At 46.8% G+C, this 18,830-nt stretch overlaps 1 protein-coding gene across 1 annotated transcript in view; it reads left to right on the top strand.

Annotated features, from left to right (window-relative positions):
* Positions 1-110: 110 nt before the first annotated feature.
* Nmo (serine/threonine-protein kinase nemo) overlaps positions 111-18,830 on the top strand; it is a 180,819-nt gene continuing 162,099 nt past the window's right edge. The window contains 1 exon segment of the mRNA XM_076431218.1: positions 111-1,954. Within this exon segment, the coding sequence (XP_076287333.1) occupies positions 1,701-1,954 (254 nt within the window). The 5' untranslated portion in view covers positions 111-1,700.

The raw sequence follows: 18,830 nt of genomic DNA, 5'->3' as shown, positions 1-18,830 counted from the left end.
TTGCATATCGGCGGTGGTATTTGTGAAGGGGACACAGGGATCGGTGTGCGCGCGATATCATTGCGCAGGTCACGTGACCACTCTTTGTGAGCAGCTGGCGCTGTAGACGGCACGTCATAGCTCGCCTTCCCCTTCGGCTAGTGGCCAGCAAGCCTTCGTTGCGTGAACACGTGCGTTTCGTTCGTACCGCGACGATCCCTCCATCGCGGGCTAACGCGAGAGACTCCTTTTTTCTCTTTCTCTCCCTCTCTCGCTTCTCTGTGTGTGCGCGCGCGCGTGTTTTTTTTCTGTGTGTGCGTGCTTCGACATATCTAGTACGAGAAGTGGCAGTGTGTTCTGGCTTGGCCGTAACACCCGGGGACAGTGATAAAACGAGAGAGAGATCGCTCGGTGGTCGCCCGCGAGAACCACCGAATATAATCGTTTCGGTCTTCTCTTTCTTCGTGAAGCCGGAGTCTCGTCGTGGTTTTCGAGGACTCCACCGAGTCTTTCCAGTGTTCCTCCCGTCGTCGTCGTCGTCGTCGTCGTCGCCGTCACCGTCGCCGTCGTGTTCCTTTCTCCGTTTTCTTCTCGCGCCCTGTTCCGTGTTTCTTACGGACAAGCACATCGGCCCCATCTCCCCCTCTCTGTACGCCTCCATCCGTACGCGGAACGCGAACGTTATGAGGCCAGCTGAGCGTAACTGACGGCGAAGAGGGAGCGAGAACGGCTAGCGTGCGTGTGTCAAACATAACCTAAGCGCGTCGCTCGTCCGTCGATGCATCGACCGCCCGGACAAACAGGAACGCGCCGCGTACATCCTAATTGAACCACGAAGCCCACTGGCTCCCAACGCATTCAACACGCCTATCCCTCGCGACCAGGGATCAACCGAGGAACTGTCGTGTCAGCGTTCGTCTCCTCTACGCATCCGAGACTGACACGCAACGCCCTGTTAACGGCACGGAGAAAAACCGTGCCCACGAGGACATCGACGACTACAGTGTTATTTTCCGAAGAGATCGTCTCCGTGCTGTCGTGTTATCGCATCCGTCGTGGTCGCGATAAAGGACGCGATCACACGGTCGCTGTACGGTTCGAGCGTGCGGTGTGTGTCACGGAACCTCGTTTCCCCCGACCCGACCCTTCCCGCCGTGCCGCCGAAGCGCGGGCCATTCGAATTTCTGGTCGGAGCGAACTACGTCGCATCACGTTGCATATATCCAATTCGCGAGTACTGACAGAATCGCATGTAATCGGAATCGACAGGCGGCATATCTGAACTACCTTGCACGAGAGGAAGAGAGAGACATTGTCGTAATACTATAAAACGTGAACCGCCTCGTCCTGGACGAATGGTCTAGTCGGTCGCGCGACAAGAGCCGCAGAGGCAAAGAGAAGAAGCGGTCCGCGCGTAGTTGTCCCTAAGTAGTTGTGCGTCGAGCGTTGTCCCGGTGTGTCCCAGCCGCGGGGACAACGAACCGAAGTATCAGGTGTGTGTCCCCGTGGGATTAATTAGTGAACAGGAGTGACGGAGATCATCGGTCCTCTACCTCTTAGACACCTAGTCGACCCGCGTTTGGGAAAAACGCGGTGGCAAGGCGTGTCTGTCTCCGGTTCTTCTTCCTCGAGGAAGCAGAGACGGTGGCGGTGGCGGTGAACCAAGGAAAGGGTTGAGAGAGGAGGTTAGCCCCCAGGGAGAGCGGAGGAGAAGTTTTTTGATGGCAGTAGTTGGGCCCAGCCGGCACTCGCGGGTGTCCATGTCGCTGGTGCAGGGGGGTGGGGCGGGAGCGACCGGCGGCGGCGGGACAACGGGGGCCCACCCGGGGCAAGCGGTCCTCGCCGTTGCGGCTGCGGCCCAGGCACCCCCCACCTACTACCACCCCGCTGCGCCTGCACCCCCGCCGCCGCCACCGGGCCAGGATCCCGTTCAGCCCGACAGACCCATCGGATACGGTGCCTTCGGCGTTGTTTGGTGAGTAATTGCACGCTTCATTCTTTCCCTTCCCCACATTGCTTCACTTTACGATACCACACGCTTCTCTACCGACCCCGTCTTCCTCCGTTCAGTCTCACCTAAGAGACCTAACTTAACGCTTTACCTACCGAAAGCCTATTAATAGGATTTTCAATAGTTCTGCTGTACCAAAAGGAAGCAGAGAAATTTTCTTTCACATTGCAATCTTAAATGAAACTATTAGCTGACGTTATCGAGGCTGACTTGCTAGTTCACAATGAAAATTGCTGTTGCTATTGAAGGTTCCATTAAAAAGTGCTTGGCCATGTACCATAGATTTTTCAATAATCATCGATCGGTAATGTGTTAAAAGTTCTCTTGTAAATGCGCAAATGTATTGTTTGAACTTTGATCAAATATTTACCCTGTCCTATACACTGTTCATCGACGGTCTTCTCGATTCTCTGGTTACCGAGAGCAACGGGCCTCGGTCACTATGGTCGTGGATACCATTGTCGTGGATATCGCATGTTAAGCATGTAAACGTGTAGCGATTTGCAGGGTAGTAGCGAGAACTTTGTTCAAATGTTTACCCATGAGCTGTACGCTATTTATCGAGGGTTTTATCACGTTGCCGAAAGCAACGAGCCGGTCACTACGTATTGTGACGAATAAGCGAATGACCATTTCCTAACCAAGAGGAATCGTTTCAACTATTCCGTTTATTGCTGTTTTTCCTGTTGACAAATGCGCGAGAAACAATTTCGTGACTAACAATGAGAATTTCATTTGTCTGACACGGTCGAAAGGCCCACGAGAGAAGTCTGAAGATCAGGTACAATATAATCCGCAGTCTATTGATGGGTCGGTGCAATAACTGCGCCATTTACAAGGCGAACGGCTAACAATTAATTCTGGCATCGTTTCGGCGAAGGAATAAGTTTCTGTGAAGAATTTCAAGCCCCGAGACAAGGTCAATTGCGACCCATGCTATAATGTTTACAACACCCCTTCAGAACTGACTTCTACAGCAAAGTAGTTCCGTACAGATGTTCCCAATGTCACTGTAGTCAGTATTTCGAAAGGAGGGATCTGTAACAATACTTTCCTACCTTCTTTTAATCACTCTGGGCTAATAACGGTTTGGGTTGGGTCGAAATGAAGGTTGTACAGCTGTCGCAACCATAAGCGAGCGTCAATATCGAGATATGTACATACAAAGCACTCGGCAATGAAGGGAAATAATGAATCTCTCACTCCCATCCAACGACCGGTATGGTTATAATACAGGTTTGAAAAATTTTGGGTGGGGCGAAACTTTGAGCTAATTAACGTAACTTTCTTTCGGGACGATGCTCCTCCCTAAGACTTGTTCCTCTATCTCTGTCTCTGTCTCTCCATTTCGAGTAAACGCACGGCCGTGCATCTCGGCGTGTGCATAAATCGTTGCTCTTTTTCCCCCGCGTGCCCCCGAGTAATTTGTGAGTTCGATAAACGGCAATATAAATCTCTGCCCCGAGTTTTTGCCCGGTCGAGTTGCACACACATCCAGCGTGTTCCGCGCTCTCGCAGTTTCTTGCCGGCTCCCGCGAATAGGATGACGTATTGTCGCGCGAACTTGTTTCCATGATTTATTCGCCTTTAAGTAGCGCTCTGTGCACCATTAACCCCTCGTGGTCCGAGGAATTCCTTACCTTCGGCTCGATCGATGACGTCAACGCGCTAATCCAATTACATTTCAACTGCTTTGATTCCGTGCTGCGTCAAGCTACGCCCCCGACCAGGTGCATCGACTTCTGTTTTACGAGCTGCGCATCTTCGCGCAAAATAAAAACTGTTCGTACGAATTGCGAGCTAAGACTTGTGTCCTCACTCTACCTTCCCCTTCTACCTGGATCGATCACGTGATGCGCTTGGTTTTTATCGTACATGTGTCCGGTAATGTCAGAGAGAGAGAGAGAGAGAGGGCAGCTTTTTCCTACTCGTCTGGCGACTCCAATTGCAAGAAACAGAGGCCAAAGCCGGTTTTACAGTAATTTGTAACTTTTCAAGAACCAATTAGTGTACTCACATTGTCGGAACGACACTCTCCGATACGCTTACAAAACCAGTCGGAGCAGTATCAGCAACGATTTCGATAATTGTAATGATTATTTCGCAATGATGCCGCGCGGAGATTGCAGCACGCGGTTAGGGGCCGTCGGTTTCCGGCTGCAATCTATTGCAACGCGTCACAGAGATTTCTTCACGGCTCGGGATCGACCGTTATCGGTAATTCCCCCTTTCGATATTCGACAAATTACCATCGAGGCCGAATTTCGGCGAATTTCACGGTGCGGCGTCACCGTCGGAATTATGGCCGGCGGTCGTTCCGGCTCATTAGGCCCCCGGACTGGTTCTCCTCGAGGTTTGCAAAAATTTCTTCGTGTCTCCTCCCACCCCCGCACACCTGCAACGCGCAATTACATGATTTTTTGTTTGCTCGCTCGCCCCGCCGATTTTTGTACAAGATATTATTTGACGATTAAACGGGCGTTTCACGCGTCGCCGTTATCTAGTTAGGCGAACGAGTAGGTTTCCTTATTTCGTTTTAATTCAGGCGAACGCGGGACCGCGCTGTAACCGGGTTAATTCGCTCGCAAACAGAACCTCTGTTTACGCGGGAAATTTGGTTTCGTGCAAACTCGCGGTTGTGTGTTTTCGAGTTTTCAGTGTACACGTGCTTCCCGCGAGTTCTGATTTCTCGCGGGAGGCCGATGTCACGTACGTGTGACTATCGTCCTTCGCTAATTCCTGTTGGGAACTCTCTGCTGCTTTAATTAGTCGCGAAATTCTGCTCTCAACTTCCGCGATTTTTCCGGTATTAACGAGCTTTTAATACGAAAATGTAGGGGGTAGGAATTAACGTTGTAATGAGGCTTGTTGGTTCACTGTTGAAATTTCTGTTTGGCTCTTGTTCGTCTCAGCAAAGAATTTTTATTTTGCATTAAGATTTTTGGTAGCGGGGAAATTTGACGTGAAATTTTGCCGTCCGATCAAGTCGATCTGCCGGCCTACAAGAAACTTCCGACTATCCGATCCAACAAAGTGGTCAGCCTCAAACGAATCCAATTTCCACGGCTTTCCACAACCGTGGTTCGCCTTGACTCTCTGAAATGGCTATGTTTCTAAATAAACGACCCCGTGATCCGCGCGCACATTTCAATGAGTTCTTACTCACCTGCAAAAATATCTCTAACAACGCTCTTATCCGTTTCCATAGAATCTTATTCCGCCGTCTTAATTACTACATTGTCCATATCTTTACAACCTGTAAGGCTTGTGGCACAATAAAAGAATTTATCTACTTCATAAATCATACCAAAACCAAGAACAAGGCAACGAAAGTTAGGAACAAAAACTCTTGTTACGAAAGTAGAATGGAAGTGTCGTCCATCGGTCTGCAAACTACAAATAATAAACGAAAATAAATGAAGGAAAGTCGAATGAAATTGATGGGAAATCGTAGAACCATTTCGGGAAATGCTAGCACAATGAAATAGTAAACTGTGGATAGTTGTAAAATGATCGCACTAACGGGAAAGTTACTTGGAAGAGATCCTAGAATTCGAACCGTTTGGACATTTGCCTCGTGGATAAACAATTCGTCGCTTCCGAAACGCGTTTCTTTCAAACCTCTCGGCGAAACTGTTCGCCTTTGTCAGGAAAATGAACGGCGGAGGATTAGGTACAATGGGGGAACCGTTCTCTTTTGTTTTCTTCGCGGTGGGTTTATACCTGGTTGCCAGAGGCCATAGGTTTCGGTGGATTTCCGTTAAATACCGGACGTGGTGATAATGGCGACGATTATTTAAGTATCTAGGCGTGAGTCTTGTTTCCCTATGAGTGGCATGAGTACCGTTAGGTTGATCGAGTCCAACGTTTTTGGACACAGTGCTTGAATGCTCGACAATCTAGGCTCATCGTGCTCGTTAATCCGAAACTGGGAATTTTAATTTCAATTTTATAACCAACACACATTCTAGTCTATATACATATATAAAAAGACGGTCCTGACTCACTCACTCACCCACTGATCAACGCCCAAGCTAAACCCTTGGATCCAGAAAGCTGAAATTTTGCACAGAGGTTTCCTTTATGATCTATACAAGGGATAAGAAAGGATATTTCGAAATTCAACTCCCGAGGGGGTGAAAAGGGGTTGTAACGTTTGTATGTGAGGAATATTTTGTTCGTGGTCGGATTTACTTCATATTTGGTCTTAATGCTCTTTGATATAATTAATCAAACACCTGTTTCGGCATTTTAAAAAATTGATCCCCTAAGGGGGTGAAAAGGGGTTCTGAAATCTAAGATGGTGACATGACATAAAATTAAAACTCTATAGGGGTGAATGGGGGGTTAAAAGGTTTTATGGAGAAACAATATCAATTTCCGAGGGCATTAAACGGTTTCCTGTGCGAGCGAAGCCGCGGGCGAAAGCTAGTCTTTAATATAAACCGTTGCTACGTTAAACCTAAATTTTTCTTGAATTTCGTCGGTGCAAAAGTATCTCGAAAACCTTGTCGGTTTCTAGCGAGTCGAATGATTTTCATTTACCTGTCGACGCGCAACGTGCACCGCGATAAAAACATCGATTCGAATCGGAGCGATATCGATTTGTTTTGTCGGCAAACAGAGCATTCGATTTCTCGTTAAACGCAGCGAGTGTTGACTCTGGACTCGGACGTTGTTGAAAAATTTCACGCTCGATATGCGATCGACACACGCGAAACATCCGAAACGCTTTGCTCGGCGTCGCTTGACTTTCCTTTTTCACGGGACGCGAGGAAACAAAAACATTTATCTCGAGTTTGACGCGTTTGCAATCCGACTGGAATTCTGTTACAATTCTGTGTATTGTACAATTCAGTTTCCGTGGGAATACATTAGAGCTTGAAAGAGGTAGCCACGAGAACTTGGTCAATGCTAATCGGTGTTCGAAGACGGTAAAGTAGAAAGAAAAACATTTTCTACCACGGTGGATTAATATATCGTGCTGGAAGGGTTGGCAGAACCAATGGGAAGGGGTATTTGAATTCCCGTGGAATCTAGAGCCGGTGGGAGCTACGAGGCAGGAGAGATTTCCGTGAAAAAGCGCGGGAAATGTATACAGCCGCGCGTCAGCGGTTTCCCGAGGGATGAAGAGGTGACGTTGCGGGGGTGGGAACGGAACGGGGATCACCATGGCGACCGCGGCATTCCGAGATAAGGTGGAATCGTGACCAGATTGCGTATAGGGGCTCTCTCGCGTTTCTAAATGAAGGTTGCGTACCGATCCCACGGTAGCCGTGCACGTATAACGTTGCATAACGTACCTATAGCATTCAGCTGCGAGTGACGCGCTTCTGACGTGGCCTGCGATCGAGGGATTTCTGCCCTCATCTATCGCTCGATCGTTTACTGGCCATTTGTTGCTCATAAACAGACTGGGGATCTTCATGCAATTATGGCTTTCGAAAATTTCCAAAAAACACTAGGATATAAAACAGGACAGAATTTAATATGATTTTAATTTATTTCAGATCTGAAAAGGCTACTATGTATCACGGAAAATAAGATTCTATTTTATTCGAGTTTCTCTGAAAATTCGTCTACAAGAATTGCATAAACATCCGCAGTCTAGCCATAAATTTTTTCAAAGCTCCTTCCGATATTACATAATAGAATTCGGTTGACTCAAATCATCAGATACAACAAAAATGAATTTATATTCGATTTTCTCATGTAGTTCGGACGTCTACAAAATTCGTTCTGTACATCGTTGAAGTACTGTGTTTCCAGGAAACGTGATAAAAAATTGTTGCGGTGTTTTTTGATTGGAGATGCGTTCTCGAATCAGGATTCGGGAAGTTGGGAACATGGTCGTCGAATAAATCTCTCGATTTCTTATGCTCTCCTTGACTCGCTCCCCCTCATTATCTGGACACGCAATTAGAGATTATTGTACTCGAGACATGGAAATAGTTGTGTTCGGAACGATTCTGATTCATCGCGTTTGTTCCCCTTCCATCGTCTCATTTCCCCTCGCACTAACAATGCAGTTGCAGCTTTCTCATTCTCTTCCTCGCGTAATCGTTCCACGTCGCTGCTAACTTCAATTCCAGTTGGCGTATTATGAATCGTTTATAAATAATTGATCGGGGAATTCCTGAGGGTCATTTTTCTGTATTCCTCTTTTTCGGATTTTCATTGCGCAACGAGTCGCCTCATACAATCGAGAAACGATTCGCATTCAGTTATACTCTGATTAATTATTCATCTTACACTTTTATTCTTCAAATGTTGAACTTAACACTGGAACTGCTGGAAATGATATCTGATCTTTCCTTTTACAATGATAAATATTGCGGCGTAAATACGTTTGGTTATGTTTGATATCTCTTTTTATTTTTGTTTATTAATAGAGCACAGCAGCATTCAATCAATACAATTCCCGATTGCAAATGGTTTCCGTTCAATCACGGTATATTTACAATAAGCCATGACGAAATCGTTAACGTTACATATTTACAATTGCAACCGAACGATTTATGCTTCTGCTGCATATGTGTTCATTATTAAATCAATTTGATCAGAGTTCCTATTAAATACAGTGTGTCCCAGAAATGTTACCTTCCTTTTTTCCTTTGCGAAAATGTTCTCGGGAATCATCCCTTTCGAGGAAGTACAACATTTTTGGGACATTCTGTATACAAAAGCATGTAGAATCTGAAATGCCATGATCACAACACAATAGCACTATTGCAATCGCGCTCAGTGCTCGGTAAAATTATAGTGTTAATTACGAGCGATCTACGAGTGACTGGTGATTGGCTGAAAATTGAATAGCCGACTGAAAAGCTTGAAGAACAATTTTATTATACATTATCGAGGCAATTACTCGCTCTGTTACACGCAACACTCGCTCCGCTCCGAAGTTTTTACAATTCCGTCGCGAGATATAAGCTTCGCGAAACGCAGAAACTTCCTCATTAGAGCACTCGGTCGCGAAAAAGCAATCTCGAAAGATGATTTACGATGCAATTACACGTGTACTCGGCGTGCAACGTTCACGGGAGCGGTTTCCAGGTAACGCGTTCAGCTGCCGCAACAGTCGAAACAAAATTCTAAACGCACATCTCGTTAAGGGCTCGATCCGGTAGTGTTCGTGTGCTTCAATTCGCGGAGCATTGATCCGCGAACAACACCCGAAACATCTATTCACGCTTGTGGCCCATTAAAATTCATTACACCGCGAAAGTAATTCCTTTCAATTGAATCGGCTCTCGCGTACCGTTCCTCTCGAAACCGTTCGCACTAATCGGCACTCGGCTCGGATCAAAGCTCGCCTATTGTTCGATTATTCGCGACACTTTCCGGTTTATTAAGAAAAAGCGGAACAAATATTTTTTATCAGTACTGTATACACAGTTTACCTCACCGGTAATTCTTTAAGAGTCTTTTTAAAATCAAAGGCCAACAGCTGATGATGAATTAATATAATGTAGTTATCTCTGATGCATAAAGTTCAGTGAATCGGGAAGCCATTTGGACAATCAAATTGCAAAAGTTGGTGCTCGAACGTTTCATATTGAACGAGTCAATGAATTACAGTATGTACAACGATATTTTGTAAATAAGAACAACCTGCGCGCAACAATTTTATCATTCGCTTGGATCGAAAATGATTTGAACAAGAAAAGCAGAAATGGAAAGGAAAAAATGGTTTGTTCGGTAGTTGCAATTGCGACAATAGCTTGCGACCGGAAACGGGCATCGAGTAGCCGCATTTAAATAACAAAAAGGCGGTGTTTATTTGGAAAGGGGGCATTAATGACGGCCGGGAGGGGGCGTAGAAGTTGAGGGGACCACCCACGAGCTCTCCCGCGGACACGCGAGGGTGCCTCGAGGAAGGGGAAATGTGAAAGCCGCATTTTCACCTATTGTTACGCGACCGCCTTTTAGCTCCGCGAGCGTACGCCCGCCAAGATAAGTGTTGCTCGGGTTTTATCCTCGCTGGCAACATTGTGTCGGCGACGAGCATGCCGCGCGGACGTTTCAGGGTCGCTACCGATTCTGTTCTAACACGCTCGTTCCGATAAACAACACCGCGCACTGCCTCGATATGTACGTGTTCGCGACGTTCGTGAACAATTTATCCGTTGAGGGAAGCAGAAATTCGATGGTCGAGAATTGTAACACCATATCAGATTGAGCATATCGGTAAAACAATGCTTAATTCAACGATAACAACTGTTTTGTGCTGAAGTGTTTCTTTGGGAAACTATTACCGGCAGATTGGCGACGTTTCTCCGGTCAAAACGAGCCCAAACACGATGCCGTTCGAATTATGTTTCGATGTTTAATCCACGTTTTAGTAGAACCTCGATTATTCGAGCCAATGTCTGGAAATGCGATTGAAATTGGGCTTAGTTTTACTCAGAAAAGTGTGAGAAATATGTTGGCAACAATATAATACAAGCCTGCAAGAATGGGAATTCGGAACAATTTGATGTATTATTCGTTAGTCCCACCCGGTGCATCGTTGTCTCCGGGATTGTTGCACCAGCGGGAATCGGTTTAAGCGGATTACAGCGCGTAGCAAGCGGCCGCGCAAGTTCAACGGTGACAAGGGTTACGAATTGTCGGAACAGCCAACAACTTACTTTTCCCCAGGTGAAGGCACAGTTTCCAGGTTCAACGGTTTTTCACGAGTTTAATGACGTTTGGTCTATGAAAAAATGTTCTACGGAACTTTCGTTCCCGAGCCGAGAGGCCTGGCAGGGCTTCGATAAATGTCGAACGCGTTCCTTCAACTTCATTTGACTTTGTAAACGGTAGAAGATGCTCGCGAGTCGAATTTGAATAATCTTCTTACGCCCAGTGTCCATTTCCTGATCTTCGTTTAAGGCGGATCGTCGAGCATCCCTTTCAAATAAATTGAATTCGATTGTCGGCGGGATGCAGCTCGCCCTCGGAGACCATTTACCGAAGGTTCACGTTTGTAGATCAGGATTAGGCGATGCGGAGAATGATAGCGCGCGAAATATGGAAATCACTGCCGTGCGAGTGGCTCCTGAATCTACTAGACAAGCATCAGATGTTCTACTGTGGATCCGCAGACTGTAGAACAGACCGCGGCACAAATTGTTCTGTGGGGCACTGGTCTTACGACGTTAAGATCGGTGAGCGAGGAGGAGGTCACGCCTCTTCGGGAGGTTATGCCTCAAAGGGCAAGATACATTTTCTTCCATCCCTGCTTTTGACCTTATTTAGCGTGAAAGATCACTCTAAGACAGACCCAGCATACCCTTTGGAGCATTCTCCCGGTTCCGTTGAGAGTAACGAAACCCACGCCCCTTTAACAGACACAGAATATAGACAGGCAGATGGGTTGTCTCCTATTCCTTCGAATGATCAGTGCAAAGCAGACATAGGCACAAATTGCTTTGTGGAGCACTGTCTTTGGTCTATTAAAGTCGAGAGCAAAGACGCCACGCCCACTAAGACCGAGAGCAACAAAGCCATGCCCCTTCAATAAGCTCAGACTGCAGTAAAACAGATTATTTCCGAAAAAATGCTAAACCACAACGTTAGTAAATTCGCGTGCTCTCCGCAAGAATTACAATAGAACCTCACCGATTTTGCGGGTCCATATTTCGCTTTGCGAGAGGTCCCTGGTTCCCGGAATTCACCCCCGCAACAAAGGAAGCCTCCACCCTGTGTTCCCTTTTAACCGACATTCACACACGTGCACGAGCCGTCTCGTTTTCGCGTGGGGAACGGCATCTGCATCGCCCGTCGCCGACGTAAAGGGAATAAGTTATGTCTGCGGGGATGGTCGAAGGGTTGAACCACCCCCGGACCCTAACATAGACCTCTCCCCTGTTGCTGAATCGCTAATAGAAACGAGATCTTTGCGGGGAGGCGCGTTCAATTTTCGCGATGGACTCGTTCCTCGGACCCACGCGATTCCTTTCGCGGAAACGGGGGTTGCTACCCTCCAGGGTCATCGATTCCGCAGAAAATACGCCCGTCGCGAAATCGCAAATGTACGCACGTTCTTGGAAACTATCGAACCTGTGTTTTACAGATCGTTGAAGTTTTATGTGGAATTGTCATAGCTTTTCGATTGCCAACAAAAAAAACCCGTTTGTTTTCTTTCATTTCCACCAGACTGCGAATTCTCTACGATTTCTAGTAATAGTAATGTTTTACCGTTTTAAATTACACCTACTCATTTTTGTGGTAAATGCATAATGTAACTACACAGCTTTTCGCGATTAAACAAATATCACAGAACACCTAGCAGCATTAAGATACACATAAAAAATACATTTAAAAATCGAAGTACAAGATCCCCAAAGAATTCGATTCTCACAAATGGCGCACTTTCCGATCAGAATCCGCGAAACAATTTCGCTGGAAAAACAATTTCTGCCGACGAGCAAGTTCCCCCAATCGAAGGCAAACAAATTAAGAAGCTCCTCGCGAGCAACTTTCCCGGAGTTCCCCGTTCGAAGGCGCCTTTCGTTCACGAACGCACAAGGATTACGATATCGGAACGATCGTTAATCCCAAGGGGAAACTTCCGTGACTATTGGATCGTTTTCCGCCGTTATTCCGCTCGAGGCTTAATCATCGACGGGAATCCTCGTCGGAGTGTAATGTTTTAATTGTTCCGGTTTTTTCGGTGGAAAACTGGCCTTTCCGGTGAACAAAGAGTCACCGGGAAAAATTTCACCAGCGAGCGATCCGCACGTTTCGCGACGACTGTCCTCGCCGCGCCAAAAACGGCCGGTGACGCACGAGCATCTTGCTGCACGTGCACCCGATCCGTCATTTCCGCGTGTCGCAGCGAAAACCAACGGTCACGTGCATGCACCGTCTGCATCGAGCCGTTGCGCGTGCGGTTCCGCGTGTGCGAACGCTCGAAATGCGACGGGGCTCGTTCACAAGTGAAATTAGGGGGCCTGGGAAAGTCGGGATGCAACATTTGCAAGTGGGACAGTCCGCTGGCAGTGCATTTGCATTTTTGATCGGGGGCTACATGTGTGAAAAATATTTTGAATATGTACTGATGTAACAATTTTCAGTGGCGCCTCGGAGTCGAAATTCGAGTGCTAAGAGGTAAATGATTACGCAAGTAATATAGTCTTGAAATCGCGAGTTCTCGTAAAGACGGTGTTCTCACTCGTAAAATATTTATCTTTCGGAATCGTTTTCGACTCACTGGTTCGGTGGAAAATGCAGTCGACGGTCGCGAATGCAACCTTCTCAAAGCGGTGGTCGGTTTCCAGCGAACTCGCGAGCAATATGCGTCGCGAGCTCGAATGGATGACGCGCAGAACTGCACGTCTCTTTATCGGCGTTTTATCGTCGACGGCGCCTCCGCTCTCGTCCGCTTGTCGCCTCGTCGCGAGAAATCAACAGGCCAGTCAATAATGGGTCGCGAGAGCCACCACGTGCGCCTAAGGTCGTTATGCGAGCACGAATCTGGACGTCGAACCGTGAACCGCGAAAACATAAATAAAAATAAAGATGACTCTTTCAGTTCGTTGGATCGAAGTATACATACACGTTTGTTCAAACTATTTTGTATTTCGTTGATCACGGCAAAAATCTGTTCAATTTTTTTTTCTTATTAGTTTATTAGGTTTACGGGACTCGAGGTTCTAATATTTTTACGATTGAGGTTATTGGACTTTTTCAGACAGGATGAGGGTTGCAATGCAAGGGGTGGAAAATCTAGTTTGTATTTATTCGCCGCTGTGGTTTCGAGGCAGAATTTTTCACAATTTTCGATCAGCATCGTCACGTTTCATCCTTAAATCGCTCGCGAGGAGTATAGCGGACGCGTGGGCACACGTCGAAATAGGAACACAGATCCGTGGCGCGTGTTAACACGCGCAGCCAGAAGCGGAGTCGGTGAACGAGAGCCGCTTGTGCAATTTACTCGAATGCCGTGTCCGGAGTCAATGCTAGGACCTTGCACTCGCCGAGCGAGCGAGCGAGCGCGCGCGCACCAAAGTGCATATATACCTGCATAATAGAAGCGCTGTGCCGGGAAACGGTGGATTCGATCCAAAGATTCGATATTGAGTGTCGTAAACGTATCGAACGGTGAGGGAACTTTATCCAACCACGATCAATGTTGAACTCTTACGCACTGTTCAATTTCATCCAAAACTGCATTTATTGCTGAAACACAGAAATTGATTACCTCTTGTTCTATTCTCGGACTACACAATAATTTATTTTCTGATCGTTATCTATCTTTTTACTTCATAATCTGTCTTCAGATACTATGTTATCGATCCAAGAATTGCGTGATATTCCTGATTGCACTAATCGTGCTCGCATCGGACAGAGAAAATGTATTTATCGAGTCCAATTTTAAAGAAGCTTTCGATGTTTACCGTTTAAAAAAGATTAGTAGAGTAATTAAAAAAGTTTACGGTGTCCACTGACTTTTGCCCCCGAGTGTAGAGAAGCTGTATTTGAACAACTCGAAGAACCTGTATCTGTTGGGTGCAATTTTGAAAATGTTTTGTGGGGTGTTCGTTTAATTTTGCCGCCGAGTGTGCAGCTCTAAATGCTCTGAACGGCGCACGATGCAGCGGTAATGCAACAAGCGGCATTGTCCGTCGTTATCGAGGGAAGGTTAACTAACACGGTTGGCTGAATCACGTCGAAAGAGTGTGCCGACAGAGAGGCTCAGCTCGATTCAAAGGAACGCGATCACGCGTCGGTGACGCGCGACCAAGACGATGCTTGTCCCCAGTTTCTAGCACCTGGCCAAGCACCGTGCACGATGCACCGTGTTGCTCCGGTGAGCGGATCCCGCGGCATTCAAAGACACGTGTCCTCCTCCTCTTCTTCCCGCCGAGGATAATTCCGAAGAGAATAAGGTTGCGGGAAAGAGAGCGGCATTCTGAATCATTCCGGTGCTCGATCATACAGGGAGTATTCTTTCGACGCGAGAACCTTGGAATATACGAGGTGCATCTCGATGCGACGCGAGTGCTACGCTTTCTGATGCTTTCTATGCAAGGGCTTTATTGGGATAGGATTTTTAATTCTGTGGTAACTCGGAGAGTCACCACTAAAAATTGCTGTGTCATTATCCAAAACATTGTTTACATTATTATTAAATATCTTGGGATCTAACCAATTACTGAACATTTAAGTAAGTATTGTATGAGGTATTATATCAATTTCATATCCATAAAATGAAGAAATCGTACAGAATGGAATTATTCTAGGTCGAAAGAAATGTTCAATTATCGAGTTAAAGTATTTAAAAATTACTAATAGTCTTTTTGAGTGTTAGTCATAGCAGAATAGTCATTAGACAAAACTTTTGATTAGTTAGTGATAACTAATTAATAATATTAATGTATGTTAATCGCATAATAGTGACTGATGACTAAAGATTGATGACTGATCATCAACTACTAATTCACTAATAAGCAATAGCTAACGATTACTTAGAGCTGTGACTAATTATTTGCCATTTAGTTATCACTAACTAATCAAAAAGTTTTGACTAATGACTATTTTGCCATGACTAACATTCAAAAAGACTATTGGTCATTTTTAAATATTAGTTGATTATTGCCATACTTTGGTCTCTAGCGGAGTCGTCAGATGAGGGGAGGGAGCACGAATCGAGGGGAAAAAGCTACCCCCTTTTCTCAAGACGAAACGCGTCAAGTGACGCGTCGTAGAAGGGGATGGTAGAGTGGGAGGGGGGGAGAGCGAGTCTCAATCTGGCGACTCAACCACGACTGATAATTGCTTTCATTTAACAAAATTTTAATAAACGGTCTTCTTAATTTTTTAAATAATTGACAATAAACTTTTCGCAGACACGATATAGAGACCACACTAACTTTTGGAACGATTCGAGACGGGAGCCCAGAGGCGATATTCGGTGTTCCCATGCAAGAACGATCGCCTATGCGTTTCGTGACCCTGAGTTCCTGGTCGGGGGGTGGAAATTCCTGTCCCAGGCCGCGATCTCGCCGGCAGATACGCAAAATTTCCCCGATTCTCGGTCTTTTCAGCCGAGGCAGCACGGTAACCGTTGAATATTAGTAGTTCTTTCGAAGGGGCGGGGTCCCGGTTGAATGCCGATGGAAATGGGCTCATTGTTGGGTCGGCCGAGGGAAAATCGCAGCCACCGCTATTTCACGGTTTTCCGTTCCGCTTGTTCCACATTCATCGTTACCTTGTGCTAACGCGCGAATTATTCGCGGATCGGTTTTCGGTGTTTACCGAACGGCGGTCGATGCTTGCGGATTCCTTCGGCTTCGCGTTCCAAAGACTTTTACTCGGAGATTATTATACTCCTTCGATCCCCTTCGCCCTGTTTTTATCGGGCACGTGCACTTCAATTTTATGAGTTTAATACCGCAGGAAGTGGTCGTACATACTTGTGTACATACGTGTTACGTACTGGTGCAATCGTTTCCCCGACGTGTCATCGAATAGACGTTGCAACTAGCTTCATCATGGGTCAGGAACTATAGTATGTACAGAGGCAGGAGAGATTCTCGAGCGCGAAGAAGCGGTAGTAGGTGGATTAGCAGTCCGGTGTTTTTGCAATGGCACGAGGTCGACCACGGCCGAGACTCTCGAGGTTTCGCGACGTCTGGTTCGGTTTGGTCGGAAGGCCGAGGCAAGCAAAAGCCGCAGGCCGATCGAGCCAGCTGCCAGGCAGGTGATGGCGCAGCTGCCTGCGAGGCGAGCACGTCTCTCCTCTCTTTCTCTCCTCTCTCATCGGCGATCCCCTCTCGTTCCTGGACCAGTCGCCCGGGATCGACGCTCTCCCCGTTCTTTCTCTCCGAAACGGCACCGACGAAAATCGACTACGGGCCCGACTTGACCCGCCGAACGTTCCCAGGGACGTCCTCTTTAACTACTGCGAGCTGAAACGTACTTTTCGGTCCAGCCCTCTGGTACAGCCTTCTCAGCTTCTCTTGCTTCAAATAGAGAGGACAATGAGTTCCAAACAGTCTGGGACCATGGGTTTCGGGACGTTCTCGTCCGCGGACTGGTTTCCTTCAATGATCTTGAGGACGCTGTTGATGCTGTTGGAGCGAGAAGTAGTTTATAGAGATCTGTCTCGTGAACTCTGGTATCAGCTTGTTGATCGACCCCTCGAATTGTCATGGAATGGCTACAGAGCTTTGTACTAAATAAAAAGTTTTTCTTTAATCAAAATTTTCACACTGTCTCTCCTATTCTAAATTGCTACTACCAAATGAAATAAAAATGCGAGTAGACCAAAAGAGACCGAATGAAATAAAGATAGAATAAGAGATCAAGAGGATATCTAACATTCAGAATTAAGCAAAGAGCACTGCTATGGAGCAAGACTCCACCGCTGATTGCACCATCCGTCTAAAAAAATGATCACATAACCAAAATTCCGTTTATGTCCGTCCGTAAAATTCCACTTATTATGAATCATCGTTGCGAGATCATTTCCATGTCGGCGAACTAATCGTCGCCCGGAGCGCGCGGATGTATCGCGTACACCTACCAGGTAGAAAGGTGTTCGCCCGAGGTACTGCCATTTCGCGAAGTTTCCGTGTTCGCCGGAAAATGTGCCGCAAAGGTAGCTTTTAATTTACGAGAAAGTTTGCCAGATGGCCAGGTGATATCGCAGGTGTCTGTGTTCCAGCGCACGCGACCGTTTATCTCGTCGAGACTCGTGAAAAATGTCGATCTGCACCTTTTCCTTACTTTTTCTCGTAGCTTGTACTTTTCTCTCGGCCCCCTCAAGTCGTTTTTACGTGGTTTCAATCCAAAAGCATCGAAAAGCACCGCGCCGCCGCCGCCGCCGCCTCGCGCGAGCAACTGCGTAGAAAACCGGCCGCCTTTTGCATACACAATCTGGAAACTTGTCACGCTCCAGATACGCGTGCGAGCGCGCCTTCATCCTACTAAACTGGATACTACCACTGGATGAAAGCAATATCGCGGCCCCGAACTGCCGAAACTGGAAACTCGCTCCGATTCGTATCTGTCTTCTTATTGAAAGTCGGCTTCCTTTGATAGATCGCACGGTTCCGCTGCTTTCGAACGCTCTACATACGATTCTTAGCACTGTTCGCGTGTGTCTTTTTCAAACAATTCGAATCGGATTCTTGTAGTCTGCATCTCGTTGTAGATCTCATCTGCCGATTCTCGTTGGAAATGCGCAACGCCAGCCCACAACTCACGCAGCACTCAAACCCACCACTTCACGTAATAGTTTGCCAACTCGAATCGAAGTAACGCGAGGCAACTTCGCCAATTCGAGCCTGCTATTGACTTCGCACGAAGACACGAACCTGCAAGTCACGTGCCCAACAGGTTCCAGTTAGTACAGTGGTCGCGTGTAGCCACTAATTCGAACTATGAATTGGACTATCTTGACTAACGTGACCGAGACGGTGTATATATGTATTGTACTACCAAATTTGATCGCTTCGGAGTACCACACACTCCTCGTGTTCCCCCATGTAACCAACTCGTCGTACTGAATCTATCTTACTCGAAACGTTCCAAAGAACGTAATTCGAAGTAATTCGAACCAATAACCCAACCACAGACGAAGCAAGGCCGGGTCTTTGTGGACCCAGGTCTTTTGCGAGACGGCGAGCGACCACGAGGGTTAATAAACGCGTTGCGTGGCACGCGCCGGATTTAATCGCGCGATATCAAAGGATAATTAGTCAGCGTCCGGCGCGTCTTGTTTTGCGCAGACCAATTACTGTTTAGCGGACGGTTCGATGAACAGAGAAAGGGCGGAAAAGAGAGAAGCGACGCTATGAAAGAGAGATAAAGAGAGGGGAGACAGAGAGGAGCAGACACGGTCTGG

Source organism: Lasioglossum baleicum, chromosome 1, assembly GCF_051020765.1.
Source record: "Lasioglossum baleicum chromosome 1, iyLasBale1, whole genome shotgun sequence".
NCBI lineage: Eukaryota > Metazoa > Arthropoda > Insecta > Hymenoptera > Halictidae > Lasioglossum > Lasioglossum baleicum.
This window is presented reverse-complemented; position numbering and strand designations above follow the sequence as displayed.